This window comes from Geotrypetes seraphini, chromosome 7, assembly GCF_902459505.1.
Source record: "Geotrypetes seraphini chromosome 7, aGeoSer1.1, whole genome shotgun sequence".
Lineage (NCBI taxonomy): Eukaryota > Metazoa > Chordata > Amphibia > Gymnophiona > Dermophiidae > Geotrypetes > Geotrypetes seraphini.
Window position 1 is genome coordinate 37,236,104 of NC_047090.1, and position 26,628 is coordinate 37,262,731.

The 26,628-nt window shown below is 44.1% G+C and overlaps 1 protein-coding gene across 1 annotated transcript in view; it reads right to left on the bottom strand.

Annotated features, from left to right (window-relative positions):
• METTL25 (methyltransferase like 25) overlaps positions 1-26,189 on the bottom strand; it is a 146,764-nt gene extending 120,575 nt beyond the window's left edge. The window contains exons 1-2 of the mRNA XM_033951824.1: positions 26,136-26,189; positions 21,865-21,997 (exon numbers count right to left, since the gene is read on the bottom strand). Coding sequence (XP_033807715.1) covers positions 21,865-21,997; positions 26,136-26,189 — 187 coding nt within the window. The remainder of the gene's footprint in view (positions 1-21,864; positions 21,998-26,135) is intronic.
• Between the last annotated feature and the right edge of the window lie 439 nt (positions 26,190-26,628).

Consider the following 26,628-nt stretch of genomic DNA (forward strand, 5'->3'; position numbering starts at 1 on the left):
GTAGAAGATGGCGGACCCAGGCTGCTTCGTAACAGAGTCGGAAACCGGGAGGACCTGCCAATCAAAAAATAGAGGAAGCCAGGCCTGCTTCATGAATAGGAGAAGATCCAACTGGCCACCCGGCGCCTCCCTATACTCATCTGCAACTCAGAAAGTCTCACTTAACTACCAAGGAATATATCTATAGTGCCACCAAACACCCGCATTGCCATCCAGAGACCCAGAGAATAAACACCCAAGCAGGCAAAGCCCCTAGATTGATCGACCCCAAGAGAGACAAGGAGAAACCCACATAAAGCACCCTGTAATCTCCAAGCGTGGACTGCACGCGGCCACGATGCGCCATGTGCCAAACCGGTGCAGAATGCCACTGCACTAGGCTGGCAACCACCAAGGTAAATTCACCTTGCAATCCCCTGTCATACCTAACGAGCCGGGCGCATACAACCCACATGCACCTGAAACAGCAAGCAAAGAAATACTCTCTGAGGTCACAAACCACGCCATATGGAGTGTTTTCTCTTTTTAAAAAAAAATTTTTTATTTTAAAGCAGAAAAATTTTTACAGCCAACGCATCCATGTCCGACAACCCAGACATCTCGGCCCACTGAAAATTACAGCCTTGGTAAACACTGTGGCTCTGCCGACAGTGAAGCAGTTCTGTCCGCCAAAAATAACTGCCTCGTGAAACGCCATGGCACTACCGACAGCGAAGGAGGTCGGCCCATTGAAAAACACAGCCTCAAGAAATGCTGCGGCCCTGCTGACAGCGAAGGGGCTCGGTCCGGCTGAAATGTATACCGCAGGAAACGCTGTGCCACTGCCGACAGCAAAAGAGCTCTGTCCCGCTGAAAAATACAGCCTCAGAAACTCAACGACTCTGCCGATAGCAGAAAAGATGAAGCGCACACCATCTGCACGTGGGAAAAATGGCTGCCACTCAATGGCTTGCAAATGACCAAACCGGAGCCCTCCAAAACACACACATGCACCCCCGAATGACAAAACTTTAGGTCTGCCCAACCGAAACCCCAGTGTTCAGAACACAAAATAACAGCGGCTGTACTCATGCGACGTCGAGCCCGCATTGCATACAACTGCAAAAAGATCCACAAGCTGATTGAAAGTGCCGGTTGTTCATTACAAACAGGGCAGAAAGTAGTACCTGGGGTCTCCCTTTTTTTTTTTTTTTTTTAACGAAGGGAAAAAAGAAAAAAAATGGGAGACCCAGTCACACCCTCTATCAAAGGAGGGAGGGTGAAGCAGGGACCTGGGGGGCCCCAGGTGTAACCCCCTAAAGCCGGCACCATTCAGCCGGACACCCCTGTCTCACTGAAGAGAAAATCTCAACAGGAGGAATAGAAAACCTCAACAGGAGAAAATAAGGTTCCAGTCACAGCCAGAATCCAGGAGCTAGTTGAATAGCGACCATCACCTGCTGGGAGATAGAGAATACTGAAGATGCAGGAGGTGTGCCAGCCAATAGGACCACCTGTTAATCAGTTTCTCTATCTCCGCCTGCTGGTAGATGTGTGTTATCCCACTAGTCTCTGGATTCATCTGCTGCTGTTGAAAAGGAAGTTGTAGATGCCGGTAGGGGCACCTGTGTCCCTCCCATTCCAAATCAGTGGCGGCAGCAGTTTCTCTGACGGTGAGTGGGGGTGGGAGGGAGAGTCGCCGGCGTGTTCCCTGCCTCCGTGTTCGAAAATGGAATTCGGCACGGACCCAGAGACCACGGTCGCAGGGAACACGCCGTCCTAAGTGCACATGCGCGCTTAGGGTTTTATTATAGAGGATGACAATTCTGCATTTGGTAAAACTCTTTATAGTTTATAAATCTTTCCTTTTAGCTGAGTCTCAATAATAATATTGTAATTTATAGCTAAAGAGACATATGATCAAGAAATTGTTTTATTTTACTTTTGTGATTATGATAAACATACCGAGGGCCTCAAAATAGTACCTGGTGGGCCGCATGTGGCCCCCGGGCTGCGAGTTTGAGACCACTGTTCTAAGGTCATACAAAACTGTCTTTTCAAGTTGAAAATGCTCTACTTTGTCCGTCCTTTGTTTACTGCTTCTGCAATTTGAGTTCTTCATTCCTTTTAACTTATAGGACTCGATTTCTACAGTCCCCTGTTGCATGGAATTTGGAAAAAGGATATTCAGCACCCATATATCTTTTCAACAGAGCCAAACGTTTCAACCATTTCAACCCTTGCTTCATGAAGAGCAGTGGCTATCTGTCTTTTCAAATTTCCTACAGACTTCTTTTGGTCATCAAACTTTACCATTCTGGCCAACCTTCCTACCTCTCTCAAACATCTAAAACCTTACTATCCCTCTAGAGCTCTCCGCTTCTCCCAGAAACACCTATTACAGGTACCTTCACTTTGCACTATTCATCTTTCTTCTGTATGTACTCAAAATATTTAGCATAATGGGCCCCCTCCTTTGGAATAAGCACCCCCCCCTAAGCTCTTTAGTTTGAAGCTTCTTACCCATTTTGAAGGTTTACCAAGAGTCACCAAGGCTTTTGACTCTTGCCATACTCTGTTGCCTACCAGCTCGACTGTGGCCACCCAATAGCATTTCTCTCTGTCTAGAGACTATAGGGCTCATAATCGAAAGAGAAAAATGTCCAAAAACCGGCCTAAGTTGGCACTTGGACAAACATTTCTCAAAAACATCCAAGCGCCGATAATCAAATCGGGTTTTGGACGTATTTCTAAACGACTTAGGCCCTCATAGTGCCGCTCAACGTCCAAAGCTAAACGGGGCGTTTCGGGAGGTGTGTCGAGGGCAGGAGTTGGGCGGGACGTGGGCCTGCTTATACTTAGTCGTACAGCATGTATAACCAAAAGTGATACAGCCCATGATCGATGGAACTTGGACATTGTGACTTAGACCATTTGAAATATGGTCTAAGTCACAAAAACCCACCTAAACTCACCAGATATGCACTGAAAACACATAAAACAGACCCCCACACACTACCCCAGTGGTCACCGAGCCCCCCCACCCCCATAAAAATTTTAATCACAACTTTAAAATTCAGCCTCCAGACCATCATCACCTGGCCGCCTGGCATAGAAATGCCTAGTCGTCCAGCCCAGAGGCAGCTTAAGTCGTCTTGGGGGTGGGTTAGGGACCCATAGAGAGGAGGACCCATGCCCATACACCCCTGTAATCACTGCATTGATACTTAAACATTTGCACTGCCCTATACACCCCCAAAACCCTTTTCTACTGGCATATAAGTGGCTCCTGCAGCCATAAGGGCTATTGGAGTGGTAGATAAGTGGGACTAGGGGATTCTGGAGGTGGTTTGGGGGGCTCACCGTCACCTATAAGGGAGTTGTAGTGAGGAGAAGCCATGGCACCCTGTTTGTGAAGTTCATAGCAGTGCCCTGTAAGGTACCCCACTATTTAGGTGCCCTGTCTGGGTGTTCTGTCCATCACTTTGCAGGCCCCTCCCACGTCCAACAGGGCTTGTTCTAGACGTTTTGGACTTGGACGGACAGTTGGACGAAAATGTGCTTTAAAGATCGATATTTTAGCGGCTTGGATGATCAGATCTTCAGGACGTATAATTGGACGATTTTCGAAAGTCAAAAGACGTTGGACGTCTCTTTCGAAAATGGGACTTAGGCTCTTTTTGACTTTGGATGACTTGCGAAATGGACGTAAACGGACTTAGATGTCCCTTTCGATTATGCCCCTCTATGCCTTTTATGCACTACCTTATTCCCTGTTTACATTGTATTTCTTTTCTAGTCTACTGGTTTTTTATCGTAAACTACTTTGATAATTTTTCTCCTTAGCAGTATATCAAAATTGATAATAAATTTGGAAACTTAGATAAGCATAGAGGAGGGGCAATTCCAGTCTAGGGCCACTGCACTTCTTGCTAAGCGATCTTGAGACAAAAATCCTGAACAATAGAGTGGCAGCTTTGTATTTTTGCTACTGGCAAATAGGTCTATTTGAGCAATGTTCCAGTTTTGAAAATTATCATACATAGCTTAATGATTTAAAGATGCAAGGCTGAAGAATATTGCTGAACTAAATTTAGTAAAATAAATTACATAAATAGACTTGCATGCTGGGCAGTTATAACCAGAAAGCAGATAAGAATGATTTCAAATCACAGACAAATTCAAGCCAAAGTTCCAAATCTGTGCTGTTTCTCTGCATGGCACTGTATAACCTCCTTGTTCATTGAAACAAAACATGACAACTTGGTTGCCTGTCTGGATGAAAACAGGCTGATCATGAAAAAGACATGCATACAAAATAGAACAGAATAAAAACACTCAGTGCCAGATGATTGATGAGGAACATTTTTTTGGCTTTTGACTAGGCTCACTAAGTCAACTTTGAGCAGGTTGGTCTCAGACATCCACCACTCTAACACTGTCTGACAGTTTTACTTCAGACTAACAGAGGATTTTGGGTACAGCGATTCAAATGGAATATGAATTCCCATTGTGGTTTTCTCATTTTGAGTTGAGCATAGGACATATAGTACCACATGCAATGCATAGCCTTAACATCTGCAAGTAAGTTTTTGAATACAGAGCATTAGCTTTTGCATTCCCTCTTTCAGAAGAAAAAATTCCACTTAATATATGTCTAAAAAAAGCTCCTATGAGTAATATGATCTTTGTTGGCAGAAGAGTTGACTTTTCAAAGATGAGAAACCCTAGATTTTGAAGGAGATGAATTGTAATGTTCTCAGGGAAGACAGTTACTACAACTATCATACCTTTAGTGAAAAAACAAAACAACATACAAAAACAATAAACACTGGGTGCTGAGGAAAAGCTTAAGGGAAGGAATTTGCATTGGAAATTATTTGTTTCTATAGTGAAGCAAAGACTCTTCCTGACTTTTGGGTAATTACTTTGTGTATAAAGCATTCATGTTGAATTTCTCCTTGCAAAAAAATAATTTGAGGTCTCAGAAGTCCAAGATGCATTCTGGGGAATGAGTAAATGCCTGGAACAGAACAAGCAATTTCTTTCCTGTATTAGAATAAAGCTGATTGAACAGACTTGCAGAAGTAGAACCTCCCCTTTTACTAAACCGCGATAGCATTTGCCCTATGCTGCTCACAATACTCATAGGCTCCCTGCGATAAAAAAAACGCTATTGCGGTTTAGTAAAAGGAGGCCACGGTGTAAAATATAGACAGCAGATATAAATTCTCAAAACGGATATATTTTGATCACTAAATTGAAAATAAAATCATTTTTTCTACCTTTGTCTGGTGATTTTATGAGTCTCTGGTTGCACTTCCTTCTTCTGTAAAGCTAATATTTCTTTCTTTCTGCCTTTCATTCTCTCTCCCCCTGCCCCCTTTCTTTCTGCCTTTCTTTCTCTCTACCATAAGAACATAAGAAATGGCTTCGCCGGATCAGACCCTTGGTCCATCTAGTCCGGCGACCCGCACCCGCGGAGGCCAAGCCAGGTGTTCCCTGTTGAGAAACCTTGTTTACTCGTATCCCTCAATGTGATTTGCGAGAAGGTGTGCATCCAACTTGCCCTTGAATCCCGGAATGGTGGTCTCCATCACGACCTCCTCCGGGAGTGCGTTCCAAGCGTCCACCACTCGTTGTACGAAGCAGAATTTCCTGATATTTGTCCTGGGTCTGGTGCCCCTCAGCTTCAATCCATGACCTCTTGTCCGAGTCACATTGGACAAGGTGAATAACGATGTGTCTTGCTCTATTTTGTCGAATCCTTTTAATATTTTAAAAGTCTCTATCATGTCCCCTCGCAATCTTCTCTTCTCGAGGGTGAACAACCCCAGTTTTCCGAGGCGTTCTTTGTAGCTCAATTTTTGATACCTTTAACTAGCTTCGTGGCTCGTCTTTGCACCCTCTCCAGCAGGGTTATATCCTTCTTTAGGTAGGGAGACCAGTGTTGGACACAGTATTCCAAGTGTGGTCTGACCATTGCTCTGTAAAGCGGCACTATGATGTCCTCCGATCTACTCGTGATCCCCTTCTTTATCATGCCCAACATCCTGTTTGCTTTCTTTGCTGCCGCTGCGCATTGCGCTGATGGCTTCAGGGTCCTGTCTATCAGCACCCCCAGGTCCCTTTCTTGTTCGCTCTTGCCCAATGTTACACCTAACATTTTATATTCATGTTCTATGTTTTTCTTACCCAGGTGCATCACTTTGCATTTGTCTATGTTGAACTTCATCTGCCATTTTTCTGCCCATTTCTCTAGCTGGTTCAAATCTCTCTGGAGTTCTTCTATGTCCTTTTGTGACCCAACTGCCCTACATAGTTTTGTGTCGTCTGCAAACTTGATTAAATTACTTGTTGTTTCTTCTTCCAGGTCGTTTATGAAGATATTGAACAAGATGGGCCCAAGGACCGAACCCTGGGGTACACCATTTATGCCCACTCTCTGCAATCTGTTTTCCAGCCATTTGCCTATCCATCTTAGTATATCTCCTTCTATTCCATGGCTTTGTAGTTTCTTCAGAAGCCTTGCGTGTGGAATCTTGTCGAACGCTTTCTGGAAGTCCAAGTATATTATATCCACTGGTTCACCGTTATCGATTTGTTTGTTCACCTCCTCAAAAAATTGAAGTAAGTTTGTCAAACATGACTTCCCCTTCCTGAAGCCATGCTGACTAGCTCTCATCAGGTTGTGGTTTTCCAGGTGTTGCACTATGCTATCCTTTATTAGTGCTTCAACCATCTTCCCAGGAACCGACGTAAGACTCACAGGTCTATAGTTGCCCGGTTCTCCTCTCGATCCTTTTTTGAAGATTGGAGTGACATTCGCTATCTTCCAGTCATCTGGTATTCGCCCGGTTCTAATTGACAAGTTACCTAGGGATTGTAAAAGTTATCCGATTTCTACCTTAAGCTCCTTTAGCACTCTCGGGTGAATTCCATCTGGCCCAGGGGATTTGTCACTTCTTAGTTTGTCGATCTGATAGTATATCATGTCCAGTTCCACATTCACTGTGTTTAGGCTATCCTCAATTTCTCCTTTGAATGCTCTCCCTGTTTCTGGCATTGATGCAGTGTCCTCCTTAGTAAAGACAGACGCAAAGAATGAGTTTAGCCTATCCGCAATCTGTTTGTCTTCCTTGATGCACCCTTTTCTTCCTTGGTCGTCGAGAGGACCCACTGCCTCCTTAGCTGGTTTTTTCCCTTTTATGTATCTGAAAAAGGGCTTGAAGTTTTTGGCTTCTTGCGCTCTCCTTTCTTCATATGCTTTTTTAGCGTCTCTTACCGCCTTGTGACACTTCTTTTGGTTGACCTTGTGACTGTTCCAGGCCTCCGTTGTGTGTTCGCGTTTCCATTGTTTAAACGAGTTCCTCTTATCTCTTACTGCATCCTTCACCTCTTTAGTTAGCCATGCTGGTTCTCCTTTGTTTTTATTTTTCCTTCCTTTGGATATCTGCGGAATGTAGAGATTCTGCGCTTCGGTGATGGTATTTTTTAGTAGGGACCATGCTTGATCGACTGTTCTGATTTTGGCTGCCTTGTTTTTGAGCTGTTTTTTAACCATGACTCTCATGCTGTCGTATTTGCCTTTTCTGAAGTTAAAGGTTGTGGTTTGAGTCTTGGTACGTTTCTCCTTCCCGATGCCAATTTTAAAATTGATCATGCTGTGATCGCTCGTACCCAACGGGACTGTGACCTCTACATTTGTTGTCCTTCCAGTTATGCCATTTAGGACCAAGTCCAAGGTGGCGGTCCTTTTCTTTCTCTCTCCCCCTGGCCCCCTCTTTCTTTCTGCCTTTCGTTCTCTCTCCCCTGGCCCCCCCTCTTTATTTCTGCCTTTCCTTCTCTCTCCCCCCTGCCTGCCTGTCTTTCTTTCTCTTTCCCCCTGCCCCCCCCTAAGCCGTCATGCCAATTTCTCCACTTCCCCGATTTTTTCCCTACCCCCACCCCCAAGCCACCAATGTGATTTCTTCCTGCTGCTTCCCCAAGGCAGGCCTGGCGTATACAAGCACCGGGCCCAGAAGACTTCACCTCTGACGTCAATTCTAACATCGGGGAGGAAGTTCCAGGCCAGCCAGGCAGCGATTGGCTGGCCCAGAACTTCCTCTCCGACGTCAGGCCTGCGCCAGGCCTGGCTTGGGGAAGCAGCAAGGAGAAAAAGATAGCAAAGGCAATGCGATTGACTCGCGTTGCCTTTGCGAGTGACCATTTGGGCACCCCTGCATTACACAATCTAAAAATAAAAATAAAACTAATACTGTAGGCAAAATAATTTACAAAAATGTACTTGGACAACACAGTAAAATACACATCCAGATCAGCGTGAAAATAGACGTACCACCTCTGGGCTCAATTCTGTTAACCAAGTTAAATCTTAATTTGCTTAAACAATGTCTCAAAAACACAAAAAGCAGATTCAAATACAAATGGACAAAGTACACATACAGTCTTTCCCTCTCAAACATTTGAGTTTGTTGCTATAGTAACCACTGCTGCCAGCGTATAAGCATTCACCATGGTCACATGACCTTGCTACCTTCAAACTAACCCCCCCCCCCCTTTTTACAAAACCATAGCGCCAGCTGTGGCGGCAACAGCTCAGACGCTCATAGGATTCCTATGAGCGTCAGAGCTATTACTGCAGCGACTAGCGCTAAAAACTGAACTACGGGTTTGTAAAAGGGTTTGTTAATGCAGCTCAAAAGGTTTTACCGACTCTTTGGCATTTAATTAGTCAGATGAGGACAATTCCAGAGTTGACCAACTATCCTGTCCTCCCTCTCTCCTTATTTGTCTGACCATCAACCAACGGGGGACTTCCCTCTGTTGCATCTGTCTTACCAGCTAGAACAGGGGTAGGGAACTCCGGTCCTCGAGAGCTGTATTCCAGTCGGGCTTTCAGGATTTCCCCAATGAATATGCATTGAAAGCAGTGCATGCACATAGATCTCATGCATATTCATTGGGGAAATCCTGAAAACCCGACTGGAATGCAGCTCTCGAAGGCCGGAGTTCCCTATCCCTGAGCTAGAAGGATGCTTGCGTGCACAGGGAGAGGAATGGCTAGTAGAAAAAGGGAGGCAAAAATACTCCTACTCCCACTTCATACCGAGTCATTGGAATCAATTGTCCCCACAGAGCAGATCCCTCGAATGACTCCTCAACTTTAGGAAAGCAATAAAAATATACCTCTTCATTTAACTCTCGCACCCATGACCGATGGAATACAAAAAGTATATTAGTAGTTTTTAAAAACATAGTCTTAATTCATATCCTGGGTATTTATAGTACCAAATATATTTATAAATATAGTTATTTCCCCTATGCAGAAACAAAAAAACGACCTGATTTTTTCAAAACAGCCTGTTTTCTTAACCCCAAATGGGTCTGTTTAGGGAAAATTACTATAAGCCCTTTTACAAAGCCACAGTAGCAATTCCCAGCTTCACAAATGTTATGCAGCCCATTCAATTCCTATGGGATGTGTCACATTTGCCACTCGGGGACTCACTACTAGAGCTTTGTAAAAGGGGCCTTATATGTATTATTTTAGGTGGTTTTATGAGTGTTTTAAATGGAATATGGATAAAAATTAGCAAAAATATTGTTTACATTTTGACAAATAAACTTGCAGAATTTGCTAGTTTTGTGCAGAGAATTTTGAATTTTTTTTTTTTTGTGCAGAATTCCACCAAGAGTAAATAAAGGTGTTTTTGTATTATTGTGGATTTATACATTTCCTTTTGTGGTCTACTCACTAAGGATTTTGCAGACGGCTTGCCTGCTCATGTTTTTGGGAAACCCATGCTGCTCCTTGTGACAAGTTACTTAATCCCCCCATTGCCCCAAGTACATTAGACTGTGAGCCCACCGGGACAGACAGGGAAAAATGCTTGAGTACCTGAATAAATTCATGTAAACCGTTCTGAGCTCCCCTGGGAGAATGGTATAGAAAATTGAATGAAAAAATAAATAAATAAACTGATAACGACAGACTGAAGCCTTAGCCAAAAAATAGGGAAAACTATAGCAGGGAAAATAGCTCCTATTTTGATGATTCAATAGGCTGCAAAATGCAATCAATAAGACAGCTCTTTTTTTGTTCTTATTGTCATCTTACACAGGACCTTACTTGAAGAATTTTAACATTTCTTCCTACATAAAATCCCAATATAACTCTGGGCAAAATTGGGCACTGCTGGGAGTAATCCTTACCAGGGCACTCATGGCAGCTAGTGTGCTGTACCAAACCATGTGCTAGCATGTCATGCCTAAATCCTATCCATTCCCACATTAGGCAGCTAAAGCAGTATTTTTACTGTGCACTGCTGTTTCTAATGCAATAGAGCAGGGGTCTCCAAAGTCCCTCCTTGAGGGCCGAATCCAGTCGGGTTTTCAGGATTTCCCCAATGAATATGCATTGAAAGCGCATGCAGATAGATCTCATGCATATTCATTGGGGAAATCCTGAAAACCCGACTGGATTCGGCCCTCAAGGAGGGACTTTGGAGACCCCTGCAATAGAGTATCATAGACCTGTTGTGTTGGTCTTCCATGCAGTAAAGGCTGCATTAGCTGCTTAACACAGCCTAGTAAAAGGACCCTAATGAGACAGTAATATATCCAAAAGATAACCAGACTGGCATTTTGAAGAATTAAGTTTTGCTACCATCCAGAGTACCAGAAAAGCTATAATGCTAACTTTAGTCTCTCTCATTTTGCAGCTATACTTAAAGGACTTTGTAAAAGGATGTGTCAGAGCTTGAGAGAATGGAACAATGTACAAAATCTGAAATGCAGGTTTGTTCAAGCAACTTGTTACTGAAGCAGACATCTGCTTGTGGTAGATCTGGTGCATTTTCCTACTCCTGTGTAATAAGTAACTGGACAAGAGCTTATCAACACATCCCTCTCCTGGACAGTTTCCTTCGAGAAGACAATATGAAATACTGCTTGTCTTATTAAAAGAACCAGGTGCATCCCAGCCTTCACCACAAGCCTTAATAGTAGATAGTGCTTTTCCCGAGACATTCCTTATATTCCCCAATGCATCCTTCACACACCATTGCTATTCATCAGTTTGTATCCGGTTATTTTGCAATTCACAGATGAACAGAACGTAGTAGTAATTTGGGCTCAACAGCAGTGCTAACACTGCAGAGAGAGACATGGGTTCAATTCCCAAGCCCATCTGCTGTTCCAATGGCTTCCTGGGGTTGCGGATGACTCAGAACCAACTGTACAGCAAACCCCCCTTTAGTCTCACTGGCTGGAAAACCTGTGGTAACTTCAAAAAAAGTAGTGAAGTGCAATGCCTTGAAACTTAACTGCTTCAGATTCAGTGTATTTGATGTACCTTCTTCTCCAGTTTATCTGTCTTGACTGGATTGTAAGCTCTTTTGAGCAGGGACTGTCTCTTCTGTATTTTGATGTACAGCACTAAGTATACACTTCTCCCTCTGGATTCGCGGGGGACAGGGGCAGAGTCGGACCGCGAATGGCGAAAAACCACGAATATCTGGCTCTGACCCATCCCCGCCTCCCTCCCGGCCTTACCTGGTGGTCTAGCGGGCTTTTGGGGCAGGAGCGATCTTCTTACGCTCCTGCCCCTTGCAGATCGCCATTAGGAAATGGCTGCTGTGAGTTCCCGTAGTCTCTCGAGATTACGACGGGAACTCCCTACAGCTATTTCCTAATGGTGATCTGCACGGGGCAGGAGCGTAGGAAGATTGCTCCTGCCCCGAAAGCCCGCTACACCACCAGGTAAGGCCGGGATGCCGGGGGGAAGACTTAAGGATTTTTTTTTTCTTCTTTTTTCCCCCTCCCCAAAAAATTGCAAATATGTGAAATCGCGATTACTGAAACTGCGAATGGGGAGGGGGAAGTGTATATGGGAGGGCTATAGAAATGATTAGCAGTAGTAAGCTTAAAGCCCAGAAGGTGCAGAGGAAAACTGCTGGGTCCAAACAAATATTCAGTATTTGACAATCATTCTTCTAAACAGGACTAAAATAGAAATCAAAAGATACACTTGCCTAAAATTGCTCCATGTAACATACAAAGGTGATTTGAAAAGTATGGTAAAAAAGCAAATTAAAGCAACGTAGTCTCCATCGAGCGCTATACCCTTAGTCCAGCGAGTTTCCAGTTTTTCTGTATCGTAGGAAAAATAGCTTACAAAAAATACCTGGAAACTCACTGGACTAAGGTGCATTTTTACTAAGGTGCGCTAGCGTTTTTAGCGCATGCAGGAAATTACCACGCGCTACGCTTCTAGAACTAATGCCAGCTCAATGCTGGCGTTAAGGTCTAGCGCGCGGGGCAATGTAGCGCGCGCCATTCCGCACGTTAAAGCCGTGTATATAGCCCTCAATGGAGACTACATTGTTTTAACTTGCTTTTTTACCAAACTTTTCAAACCACCCTCGCTGCTATGTACACGACAAAACTATTCCCGTCTAGTGATGCTCTACTGCTTTTTTAACAGCTGAAACTGGCAATTGAGGATAACAAATGCACAGTGGAGCAAAACTAATACCATATCACAAAACAGTCACAGAAGTGTCAGTGCAGAAGATTGCCTGAATCCTGTGGACAATCAGTTACTAGGCATTTTAAAGATCCTAAAGAAAAAAAACAAAGAAAGAGAGAATATACTTATTTATTCTGTTTGTTTAAAATGCACTAAACAATATAGTGTTCAAAAGTTTAGGACCCTTTAATCATATTGTATATTTCAACGAATGCGTAAATTAACAGAAGCTAATACAACCATTCCAGGGTACAAAGTTAAACATGACAATTTTTCTGCAAATTTTAATGTATAATTAGTATTGGCTTATCTAAGATTAAAAAAAAAAAATGAATATGGCTGTTGCAAAACATTGAACATTCTACCAGTTTTTCATTACTATTGTTTTTTTTAAGCTGTTAATGCAGCTCAAAAGGTTTTACCGACTCTTTGGCATTCAATTAGTCAGATGAGGACAATTCCAGAGTTGACCAACTATCCTGTCCTCCCTCTCTCCTTATTTGTCTGACCATCAACCAACGGGAGACTTCCCTCTGTTGCATCTGTCTTACCAGCTAGAACAGGGGTAGGGAACTCTAGTCCTCGAGAGCCGTATTCCAGTCAGGTTTTCAGGATTTCTCCAATGAATATGCATTGAAAGCAGTGCATGCACTTAGATCTCATGCATATTCATTGGGGAAATCCTGAAAACCCGACTGGAATACGGCTCTCGAGGACCGGAGTTCCCTACCCCTGAGCTAGAAGGATGCTTGTGTGCACAGGGAGAGGAATGGCTAGTAGAAAAAGGGAGGCAAAAATACTCCTACTCCCACTTCATACCGAGTCATTGGAATCAATTGTCCCCGCAGAGCAGATCCCTCGAATGACTCCTCAACTTTAGGAAAGCAATAAAAATATACCTCTTCATTTAACTCTCGCACCCATGACCGATGGATTACAAAAAGTATATTGGTTCTAGACTGCGGTACATGTTGTACTAGGCCAAAAACTTGAAAAATCTTCCACTATAACCTGCAAACTGTACATCTATATAATAAAACCGTAGGCGGCGCATGCGCAGTCTTATCAGCGTGCTTCCATGATCCGTATGTCCGTGGCCGCCAAGACTGCAGCATGCCCCGCGCTTACTACGGCCCCACGCGCAGCTCAGTTTGGCACGGCGGTTTCCCCAGATAGGGGAAGCCGAAAAACTCAATCCCGCCTCATGGTCCTGCCGCCGCTCACGAATTCCCCCTCCCCAATCCTCCTGCAACAGCCGCTACCGCTCCTGTTCAAAGCGGCCTGCTGAGGTTCGCGGCCGCTGTAACGAACCTCGCAGGCCGCTCTCCACATGGTAGCACGTTCCCTCTGACGCAATCGCGTCAGAGGGAACATGCTACCGAGTTGGAGAGCGGCCTGCGAGGTTCGTTACAGCGGCCGCGAACCTCAGCAGGCCGCTTTGAACAGGAGCGGTTGCGGGAGGAGGAGGGGGGGGAGTTTTAACAGGAGGAGTCGCCGAAAAAAACCTTCAGCTGCAGCAGGCCAGCACACGGGAAGGGAAGGGGGAGGGGCCGAACGGAGCAGGGCAGCTCAAGGTAAGAAGGGAATGGGGGGTGGGGGGAAATGTTTCTACTACTCAGCAGGGACCTGGAGGGGAAGGGAAAACCGCTGCTGCTTCTGCAAAGGAAAGTAGGGGGGGGGGGGGAGACACAGAAAGAAATACAGACAGACAAAGGAGGCTAGGGAGAGAGACAGACAGAAATAAAGACAGACAGGGGACCAGAGAGACACAGAAATAAAGACAGACAAGAAAGGAAGAAAGAAACAGGAGCAGGGAGAGAGACATAAAGATAGAAAGACAGACAGCCATATATTCTAGCACCCGTTAATGTAACGGGCTTAAACACTAGTTATGTATATTGGTATTAAGTCCCTAGTGTCTATCAAGTTAGGATAAACTTGTATTAAATAACTTGCACGGTAAGGATAACCATAGGAAATTGTAACCTGTAAACTCTAAACTAAACCTTAAGTTTATATACCACATCTTCTCTGTAGATAGAGTTCTGCACGGTTTACAAGAGTTTTAAAGAAAGGAAAATATAATAAGACTTAGGGCCTGTTTTACTAAGCCGAGCTAGCAGCTGCACTGTGGTAACAGACCCAAAGCCCATAGAGATTTAAAGGTCTTCAGGGCCGTTGCCATGCGGCAGCCGCTAGCATGGCTTCGTAAAACAGAGGGTTAGTGATTATATAGAAAGCAGAATTTACATTTTTGAAAATAGCCACGTTTTCAGATGTTTTCGAAATAATTGGAAAGAGCCCAAGTTATGCAGCTGGACAGGAAAATTATTCCAAAGCTCAGTGATTCTAAAAGTAAAGAGATTTCCCTCATTTTCCAATATAGATAACGCCTTTTAACAAGGGGAAAGATAATTTAAGCTTTTGGATAGATCTGGTAATATCAGGACTCGCAGAATTCCAAGATAGAGGAATTAAAGGAGGAAGAGTGCCATACACGATCTTAAATGTTAGGCAGGCACATTTAAAGTAAACTAGAAATTACTGGGAGCCAGTGAAGTTTTAACAAAAGTGGGGAAATGTGATCACATTTGCTTTTTGCAAAGATCAACCTAGCTGCAATATTCTAGATCTGTTTAAGTCTTTAGGTCTTTGGGTCTGTATTCTGGATCTGTTGAAGTCTTTGGTCCGAAACCATATTGGCAAGGTAGAAGAATGGAAAATCTCTCTAAGTAGGATGAAAGCTGAGCAGATATGTGCATTGGTATTAGACCCCTAATATGTGCTGGAGTTAAGATACAGCCTTGTATCGCAAATTTGTACAGTAACTATGTCAAATTGTAACCTGTTAACTCTATATTATGTATGTTTACCTGTAACCTATTCTGAGCTCTTTGGGGGGGGAAAACAGGATAGAGAACTAATTAATTAATTGTGTCAGTATTGAAAACCATCTCAAAAAAACACTAACTCTAACACCTTTACAGAAGATCATGTACTGATTCCCCAGTTGACATTTGCGGGGTATAAAACAATATGGTATGATATTAGTAGCTTTCAATAAACATATATTTATTAAAGTATAAAAAGGGACAATATTCTTTACAACTGTTTCTAAATCACTAATAGAGCCTTCCATTTCGATCTAGTTCTGGTACATCCTTCCCAAAGATTCAGTTGCCTATGTTTCTATGTCATCTGGGAAGATAATTGGATTGTCTTTCAGAAATGGGTGTAGAAGAGAACCTAAACTGTGTAGTGGATGAACAAGAAAATAAGTGGTTAATAAAAGTTAGAAATGTTCCTCGATGCCAGCAACAATGGATGAATCTGTTGCAGTAACAGTAAGATGCTTGAGCAGCTGGGCACATGATGGAAGAACACTGCAGATGGCAGACAAGACACAAATGATGTCATTTAACGGTGGTAGTTCATTGAAATCCAAAAGCAGCTTCTGCAGTTTTTTCAATCATTGAATTTGGTTGTCAATTGTCTAAGATGTGCTAAGCTTTTACATATTGATACTAGTCTCAAGTTTTTAGAGAATGACAGAGAGACAAAGTTTGTCCCTGTCCCCACAGGCTCTGTCCCATATCTGCCCCATCTCCATGTCATTCTCTACTGTACACCTTCAAAATAAAACCCTTTCTGTAAATCAGGCATTACTTGTAGGTTTCACCCACTCAACAGTCTCTATCCCTTCACCTTGCAAACCCAATTAGGGGAAAGTGATAATAATAATAACAAGTTTATATACCGCAGGACCATGAAATTCTATGCGGTTTACAATGATTAAAAGATGCTACAAAATGAGTAGAATTAACAAAGTTAAAAGCTAGTGATTAACAGCTCTAGAGATCAGTTATTGTGGAATAAGATTGTACAGGTCAGTTGCCTAAATACTTCAGGAACAGATACGTTTTTAGGTGTTACCTAAATTCTCCATAAATAGTAGGCATAAGCAATTGTTCCAGATCTTTACCCCATAATACTGCCTGATGTGAGAAAAGATGTTGATGATGTCTTAAATTTACATCCTCTAACTGATGGAGAAACAAAATTCAAGTGTGAGCTTCTCTTATGTCTGTTGGTTGAGAAAGAGAAAAGATTAGCTATATATTTAGGGGCTAAGTCGAATCGTACCTTAAAGCAAAAACATCCAAACTTAAACTTCACACATGCCTCCATTGGAAGCCAATGCAGAAGTCGGTAGGAAGGTGTTACATGATCGAACTTCTTCAACCCAAAAAAGTGCTACTGTTTTAGTCAACATAGAAGAGAATTTTTAAAAATGGCAAACCATCCCATACTTAGCAGAAGAATTTGCCTATAAAACTAAACAATTTACAACTGGTTTAGCTCATTCACGACTTCCTTCAAATGACTGGTAAGGATAAAACAGACATTTTGGTGATCTGTATTTTGCACTTGATAAGTTAATTGGACACCTTTCTTCACAGACAAGAGCTATTTCAGTAAAATGAACAATCTGTCTCCAAAATGGAAGGATGAAAGCTGATTTATGCCTTCTCCAGCCATTATCTTTTAAAAATTTTTAAAGGTTATTTAAATCCCTTTGTGATGCTGCTTTTACATTCCTATTAATGTCATGCTTTCAAGGGAGAATGTGGTATTTTTCATGTTATGCAACACACGTTATTTATATATTCTAGAAATTGCTGGACTCAAGCAAGTGATAAAATAATGTCCTGGGAACAAGGGAAATGGAAAGCATAAAAGAACAAAATTTGCTCAACAGAGTTCAATGGTTTCATACGGGAAGATCTGCTGAGTCAACTCTATCTTCCTTAATAGAAAGAGAATAGTGATTTATTCTACCAATATAAAATGATAAAAGTCCTTTAGGAAATTTGGCCAACGTATCTAGACATACATGTGCCCTGTAAGTCTCCACAACCTTATACATTTTCCACAGCATGTTGTATTAAAAAATACAAGTCAATATGCATTGAAGTAGGAGTTTGTACTTTCAAATGGGAAAAATCAGTAAAACAAAGTATATTGTATAACAAATATTGAAATAATTATTAGAATTTATTAATTGCCTTTATGAACCGGTTCACCAAAGGCAGTTCAGAAAGTAAGAATAGGAAGCCAAAAAGCCTTGATTGCATAAGTCTCTATACCTCTTGACTCTGTCTGGTTGACGGAAGGGAGACCTTTTTGCAGCAATAACATGAGTGTTTTAGAATAAGTATCTATCAATTTTGCATGCTCGAGTCAACAGATATTAGGACTGAGCATCGTTATACACTGTGGTTATTGGCCTAAAGGCAAGTATAACTGTGAGGTCATTTTAATTTACAAGTGATATTAATCAAACATGCTAGTCAGTACTAAGGGAAGAAACACCAACCACATTATTTGAAGGCCGAGTCTGACATTAAGTACAGCTGAGTTTAAAAGTTTAGGTACTCCAGATCAAATTAATTATGAATTAAAATTTGCAGAAAGAGGCTTTGTTTAACTATGTATCGTGTAGAGGTTGTGTCAGTGTCTGTTCAGATAGAGCAGGAGTATCCATTTTTTTCAACAGCAGGCTACGTGATCAGAAATCCATATATGTACAGGCCACACAAATATTTTAGTCTCTTTATAACATGGTCTGTGACTTTTGAAATTGTGACTTCATATACACAATAGCATTTCAGAATAAATGCTGTGTAAAAGTGTGGCTTGCAGGGTGGGTATCCTTGAACTAGGGATTCAGTAAAGCACATAAAGCAATGTTACTTACCGTAATAGTTGTTATCCAGGGACAGCAGGCAGCTATTCTCACTAATGGGTGACGTGATCTAACGGAGCCCCGATGCGGACGCCTCACAAGCATTTTTGCTTGAAGAAACTCGAAGTTTCGAATCGCCCACACCGTGCATGCGCGAGTGCCTTCCCGCCCAGACCAGGGCGCGTCTCCTCAGTTCAGATAGCTAGCAGAGAAGCCAACCAAGGGGAGGTGGGTGGGACGTGAGAATAGCTGCCTGCTATCCCTGGGTAACAACTGTTATGGTAAGTAACATTGCTTTATCCCAGGACAAGCAGGCAGGTATTCTCACTATGGGTGACCTCCAAGCTAACCACAATGGGATGGTGGGAGAGTTGGCAACTTAGGAGAATAAATTTTGTAATACTGTTTGGCCAAACTTCCATCCCGTCTGGAGAAAGTATCCAGACAATAATGAGAAATGAAGGTGTGAACCGAGGACCAAGTGGCAGCCTTACAAATCTCCTCAATCGGTGTCGATCTTAGGAAGGCTACAGAAGCTGCCATTGCTCTGACCTTATGGGCTGTGACTTTACTGTGAAGGGGTAATCCAGCCTGGGCATAGCAGAAGGAGATACAAGCTGCCATCCAGTTGGAGATGGTACGCCATCCCAACTTGTTCGGATCAAAGGAGATGAAAAGTTGAGGAGCAGTTCTGTGAGGCTTGATGCGTTCCAGGTAGAAAGCCAAAGCACGTTTACAGTCCAGAGTATGAAGAGCTGATTCTCCAGGGTGAGAATGAAGCTTTGGAAAAAACACAGGAAGAACAATGGATTGATTCAGATGAAATTCCGAGACCACTTTGGGGAGGAATTTTGCATGAGTGCGAAGGACCACCTTGTCATGGTGGAACACTGTGAAAGATGGGTCCGCAACCAATGCTTGAAGCTCACTAACTCGACGAGCAGAAGTGAGGCCAATGAGAAACACCACTTTCCAAGTGAGATACTTCAGATGAGCCTTGTTAAGAGGTTCAAATGGAGGTTTCATAAGCTGAGAAAGAACCATATTGAGGTCCCAAACCACTGGAGGCGGTTTGAGGGGAAGATTGACATGGAAGAGTCCTTTCATGAATCTGGAAACCACCGGATGAGCAGAGAGAGGTTTCCCTTGAAGAGGCTGATGGAAAGCAGCAATTGCACTAAGATGGATTCGTATCGATGTAGACTTGAGGGCAGAATGAGAAAGGTGCAAAAGATAATCCAAAATTGAAGACAAGGAGGAGTGTTGTGGCTCATGATGATGAGAAAAACACCAAGCAGAAAATCTAGTCCACTTTTGGTGATAGCATTGTCTAGTAGCAGGCTTCCTTGAAGCTTCCAGGACATCTCTCACAGGTTGAGAAAACTGGAGAGGGATTCGTTGAGAGGAACCAAGCTGTCAGGTGTAAAGACTGCAGGTTGGGATGAAGTAGAGATACCTGATGTTGTGTAAGCAGCGATGGAAACACTGGTAGAAGGAAGGGCTCCCTGCTGCTGAGTTGAAGTAGAAGGTAGTACCAAGGTTGTCTGGGCCACCGTGGAGCAATCAGAATCATGGTGGCATGGGCTGACTTGAGTTTGACTAGGGTCTTCTGAATGAGAGGAAATGGAGGAAACGCATATAGAAAGAGATTTGTCCTGTCCAGAAGAAAAGCATCTGCCTCGAGGCGGTGAGAAGTGTAGATCCTGGAGCAGAACTGAGGCAGTTTGAAGTTGTGGGGGGCTGCAAAGAGGACGATCTGAGGTGTTCCCCATGTGATGGAGGGACGTTGAGTGGAGGGTCCACTCGTGAGGTTGCAGCAAAAGACTCAAGTTGTCCGCCAAGGCATTGTCCGCCCCCTGAATGTAGACAGCTTTGAGGAAGGTGTTGTTGCGAATCGCCCAATCCCAAACTTTCAGAGCTTCCTGAAAGAGGGAGGCCGATCCCGTGCCTCCCTGCTTGTTGACATAATACATGACGACTTGGTTGTAAGTGTGAATGAGGACCACCTTGTCTTGAAGCAGGTGCTGGAAAGCGTTGAGAACATTGAAAATCGCCCTGAGTTCTAGGAGATTGATGTGGCACTGGCGGTCCGTGCTGGTCCAATAACCCTGAGTGCGGAGACCGTCCAGATGAGCCCCCCAAGCATAAGTGGACGAGTCGGTCATGAGGACTTTCTGATGGGGGGCATCTGAAACAGCAAACCTCTGGATAGATTGGAGGATAGCATCTACCAGCGAAGAGACTGTTGCAGAGCAGGAGTGACCTGGATGTGTCGGGACAGAGGGTCGGATATCTGCGTCCACTGAGATGCCAGGGTCCACTGGGGAATCCTGAGGTGAAGTCTGGCAAAAGGAGTCACGTGAACTGTAGAGGCCATGTGGCCCAGCAGAACCATCATGTGTCTCGCCAAGATGGACGGGCGAGAGGACACCAAGTGGCAAAGATGGAGGAGAGCTTCCAGACGTTGGGGAGGGAGGAACGCTATGAGTTGGGTAGTATCCAGAACAACTCCGATGAATGGAAGAGTCTGGGAAGGTTGTAGATAGGATTTCGGGAAGTTTATCTCGAACCCCAGATGTTGCAGTAACCAAATCGTCTTCTGGGTCGCGAGGACGACTCCCTGAGACGTGGAATCCTTGATGAGCCAGTCGTCCAGGTAGGGGAACACCTGGAGGCCGTGGTTCCTGAGCGCTGCGGCCACCACTACCAGGCACTTGGTGAAGACTCTGGGTGACGAGGCCAGGCCGAAGGGAAGCACTCGGTATTGAAGATGAAGATGTCCCACCCTGAATCTGAGGTATTGACGCGAGGCCAGATGAATGGGAATGTGAGTGTAGGCCTCCTTGAGATCCAGAGAGCATAACCAGTCGTTCTGCTCGAGGAGGGGATACAGGGATGCCAGGGTCAACATGCGAAACTTTTCTTTGACCAGAAACTTGTTGAGGGCCCTGAGATCCAAAATGGGGCGCAGATCGCCCGTCTTCTTCGGAACAAGGAAGTACCAGGAGTAAAAACCCTTGTTCTGTTGGGACAAAGGAACTGGCTCGACCGCCCCCAGCTGTAATAGGGCCTGAGCTTCCTGAAGAAGAAGGGTGGTCTGGGTCAAGTTGGAAGGATACTCTCTTGGAGGATGTTCCGGAGGAACTTGATGGAATTGAAGAGAGTATCCCTCCTTGATGATGGAGAGGACCCAGAGGACGGAGGTAATCGTCGTCCATCGATGGTAAAAGTGATGGAGACGACAGAAGTTATGCCCTCTTTGAGACAGTCAAAAGGGCTGAGGGGCCATAGGGACAGCAGACAATTGTGACTTCTGTTGTTGCTTTTGAGGGTGCTGCCTCTTAACAGGCTGATGGATGGGCAGAGCCTGTTTAGGTGGGTAACGCCGCTGGTATATCAACGGTGGGCGTGATGGACGAGGAGGAGCAGGCTTGGGCTTCGGACGGACTGGAAAGACTTCTCGTGGTCCGAGAGCTTCTTGGTCGCCGCCTCAATGGACTCATCGAAGAGGTCGGTACTAGCCATGGGACATTGGCAAGCCTGTCCTGAAGATTGGGGTCCATGTCGATGGTTCTGAGCCATGCCAGTCAGCGCATGGCCATCGAACATGCCATAGCCTGAGCCGAGAGCTCAAAGGCATCGTAGGAGGACTGCATCATCTGCAAGCGATGCTGGGAAAGTGAAGCCAGAACCTCCTGGTACTCGAACTGTGCTCTAGGGTCCAGATAAGGCATGAACTTCTGGAGGACAGACAGGAAAAATTTGAAATATGTGATGAAGTGGAAGTTGTAATTCAGAACTCTTGAGGTCATCATGGAGTTCTGGTAAATTTTCCTGCCGAACTGGTCCATAGTCTTGCCCTCCCTACCAGGTGGGACGTTGGCGTAGACCTGGGAGGGGTGAGACCGCTTCAGCGAGGACTCCACCAGAAGGGATTGGTGGGAGAGTTGGGAACCGTCGAACCCTTTATGGTGTACTGTGCGGTACCTGGCATCCAATTTGCCTGGCACAGCGGGGATGGAATAAGGTGTTTCAAGGCACCGCGCAAAAGTCTGATCCAGGAGCTTGTGTAGAGGAAGCTTGAGGGATTCAGCAGGTGGTTGAGGGAGATGCATCGTCTCCAGATATTCTTTTGAAAATTTGGAACCTGTGTCCAGTTGAATGTCCAAATCAGCAGCCATCTGCCGAAGGAATAAGGAAAAAGATAGCTGGTCGGCCAGAGCCGGGCCTCGAGAAGGACTCGAGGACGTCGAGGCCTCTGGATCCAATGAGGACGGGGATCGTGGTGGTGAAATAGACCCCATTGAGTCCTCGAGCTCCGGTAGCGGAGGTGGAGAAGTAGCCGGTGGTGTATACTGCAGGAACGACCGCTTTCGATGAGGCGAGGCATGCCTGGTCGAGTGCCTCAATCGATGATGCAAGCTGTGTCTGGACGCCGGTCTCGATGGACGAGGCGAGTGTGTCTTCGCTGAGGCCCCCAGATAGTGGATGGGGCTGGAGGCCGTTGATCGAAGCAGGGGTGGATGGCTGGAATCACTCCGAGGCACCCGCAGTGACTCGAGCTCCTACATCGGGTGGATCGGCTCCAACAGAGGCACTCGCAAAGACTCTACTCCTTGCATCGAGTGGATCGGTTCCAACAGAGGCACTCGCAAAGACTCTACTCCTTGCATCGAGTAAATCGGTTCCAACGGAGGCATGGGCAAAGACTCTGCTCCTTGCGATGCATGCACCGATGCCAGACCAGACACTGCTCCCTGTAGAGAGTGTGTGTATTGCTGAGGCATTAGAGGCGGCTCGACCTCACGGGAGGCCTCCGCGTGCCTAGGCTGGATTTGAGCAAGAAGCTTAGGCCCTATGGTGGTGAAGAGCTCAATGAATTGCTTCTCTAGCAAGGTCTGGAACGAAGCCGGCAAGGATGGATCCGCATCTGCAATGGGACCACCTGCACGGGCCTCGCGCTCCTTAGCACAAAACCAATTTCTTTTTAGATCCGCTATTCATCAAGTCGCAAGGACTCAAACACAAGTCGATGGCACCTAACATCAAGACACTTAAAATAGAGAATAGTGAAAAATGTCTGAACACCCTTTCAGTCAGGGAGTGGAGGAATAGCCAAATGGTTACAGAAGTAGGATGAGAAACAGTGAAGCCAGGATTCAAACCCCATTCTCACTCACTGTGATCTTGGGTAAGTCACTTAAGCCAGGGGTAGGCAATCCTGGTCCTCGAGAGCCGGAGCCAGGTCAGATTTTCAGATATCCACAATCAATAGGCACGAGATAGATTTGCATCTCAAGGAGGCAGTGCATGCAAATCCATCTCATACATATTCATAGTGGATATCCTGAAAACCTGATCTGGCTCCAGCTCTCACGGACCGGAATTGCCTACCCCTGACTTAAGCCTTCAATTACCTCAGGCACAAACTTAGATTCTGACCCTTGAAAAAACAGAAGTACTGAGTCAGAACGTCAAGCTCCATCTCTGGCAGTGTTCAAATCTAGGCTAAAAATCCACTTTTTTGAGACTGCTTTTAACTCCTAACTCTTACCTACGTCTGTTTTATCATTCTCTCTGAAAAATTCCTTAATCCCTATCTGTCCTATTTGATTAGATTGTAAACTCTATTGAGCAGGGATTGTCTCTTACATGTTTATAATGTACTACTTATTTGTATAGCACTGGCAGTGTTAAATAAATACTACTATTACTTATCATTTCAAGATCCTACATGGCGTCCTCCCTCCCGTTATCCCACTCCTTTGGAACTCCTCAAACCCACACCCCACTAGACCCTCACAAAAACTGAAACTGTCTTTCCCCTCTATAAAAGGTATATCCCGCGCAGGAAAACTTGGAACATCCCTCCTCTTTAGAACCACAGAACTCTGGAACAACCTCACACCCCCGCTCAGAAATTCAAGCTCCTTCCAATCCTTCCGCAAACACTTGAAAACTTGGCTCTTCTCAAAAATCTAATTACTTCCCGTTCTCTAGCAACCGGTCCCTCTCTATCTTCTTAGTCCCTCTCCTTTATCCCTTCATTGTAGTTCCTTTCCTCTTAACTTCTGTAAACCGTGCCGAGCTCTGCGCTTGCGGAGATGGCGCGGTATACAAACCTAAGATTTAGTTTAGTTTAGTTTAGTTTATATTTATTTAAAACATTTCTAATCTGCTTTTGACCAAAGTGGCTCACAATTGATATACACTGCTTCAAAGACATGCATTTCTACTAATATCTAAATAGCAAAACTAAATAAATAAGACAAAGTTAAAATAGGGGTAAATCTTGTCATATCTATCAGAAGGAAAGTTATATCATCGTAACCAGAGGAAAATACCACTAGCAAAAAAAAATGCATGTGCAATAGTTTTCGAAACTGTAACAAACAAAATGCCATGCATTTGATCACTTCCACAAAATCTCAAAATACCTGTCAAAGCATTCCATAAAACAGGGCCAGCAATGGAGAAAAAAGATTTTGGAGTCTTCACATCACACACTGTATTCTTTTTACATGTATCAAGCAACAAACGGTTCTCAGATCTCAATGCTCTAGAAGGTCTGTACAATATCAAGCACGTAGCCAAATAGTCTGGCTCATCTTGATTTGCTATTGGAAAAGGCATGAGATAAATCCAAATCTCCCTGAAGGCAATTCTAAAAGGCGATGGCTAAATTAAGGCCTCACAGTGGGGTGTAAGGCAACCACTTATGTCGGGTTAAGTTGCTGTGCCTAAGTGCGTCACGCAGAACAGTATTATATAAGCTGAGTGGTCGCATGGCGACACCCTCAAGTTCTGCCCACACATACAGCCCACTTTTAGCAACACATTATGCAAGTTGCACAGAAATTTTAAAGAGTAGCACCAAGTACTTGCAGTGTACGAGTCAATTAATGGCGCCAATCACACAATGTGCCATTATTCTATACGCTTCGACATTATTCTACACACTCGTGCCAGGTACTTGTGACCTGAATTGGCTACTGTGGAAACAGGATACTGGGATAGATGACCTATTGGTCTGACCCAGTATGGCAACTCTTATGTTCTTAAGTATAGGACAATCAAGCCATTGTGACATCACCGATGAGGTTGACTCTTAGGCATTGGTGGAATGAGGCATTATGACATCACAATCTCAGCTCTGGAATGTTGCTATTCTTTGGGTTTCTGCCAGGTACTTGTGACCTGGGTTGGCTACTGTTGGAAACAGGATACTGGGCTTGATGAACCTTTGGTCCTTCCCCAGTATGACAACTCTTATGTTCTTAAGAAAAGGACAATCAAGCCATTGTGACATCACCGATGAGGTTGGCTCTTAGGCATTGGTGGAATGAGGCATTATGACATCACAATCTCAGCTCTGGAATGTTGCTATTCTTTGGGTTTCTGCCAGGTACTTGTGACCTGGGTTGGCTACTGTTGGAAACAGGATTGTGGGCATGTTGGACCTTCGATCTGTTCCAGTATGGCAATTCTTATGTTCTTACATCTAACTAAGTGTGCCTTGTGGAACTGCTTTTCAACCTTGAGTAGAAAGGAACCGCTCCTAAATGTTTCCTGTAGTTTGAAGTTTCTTCTGGATGGTGTCCATCATTTTTTTTTCCACCTCCCTCATGTACCTACCGTTCTCTCAGACGTATTACTCTGAACTTTGACTTGAATTTTAAATGCCATGCATTTGATCACTGAGAATTGATCTCTTATGTTACTTTCCATACTATTGCAGATTTTAGTAAATCTGCAAAAAGAAACTTACTTCTGACCCCTCTACAATATGGCTCACAAAGGTGCTGAAGAGAATAGAATCCAGGACAGATGCTTGGGCACTCCGCTAACGGCTTGTTTCTCATAATGAATTCTATTTACCGTCAGCATCTGTTGTCTTTCCTTCAATAGCCAGTCCACCAACTTGGCAGCCATCCCTGGCTGCTCAATTTAGGAGCTTACAGTGTGAGATAGTACCAAAAGCTTTGCCAATCTCCATATCCAACGTACAACCTTTATATAAATTAACTAGCTAGCCAGTTTAAAGAAAATGATCAGATTTGTTTGACGCAATCTCCCTCTAGCAAAAACCACACTGCCTCATATTCTGCAACAATGAATTCTAAACACTTCACTACATTCTTTCAATAGAATCACCATTAAATTTTCCACCTCTAAGGTAAAACTAAACCACCTGTAGTTTTCAAACCTATCTGTACTGCCAGTGTTATGAAGAACATCTACCAGTCTCCAGTTGCATGAGATTTCACCCATTTCTAAAGATCTAATGATTGGTTCCCTTGAGCAGACTTGCCAATACCTTTGAGACCTCTTAATATTGTAAGATATATCCCATGCAGTCCCACAATTTTGT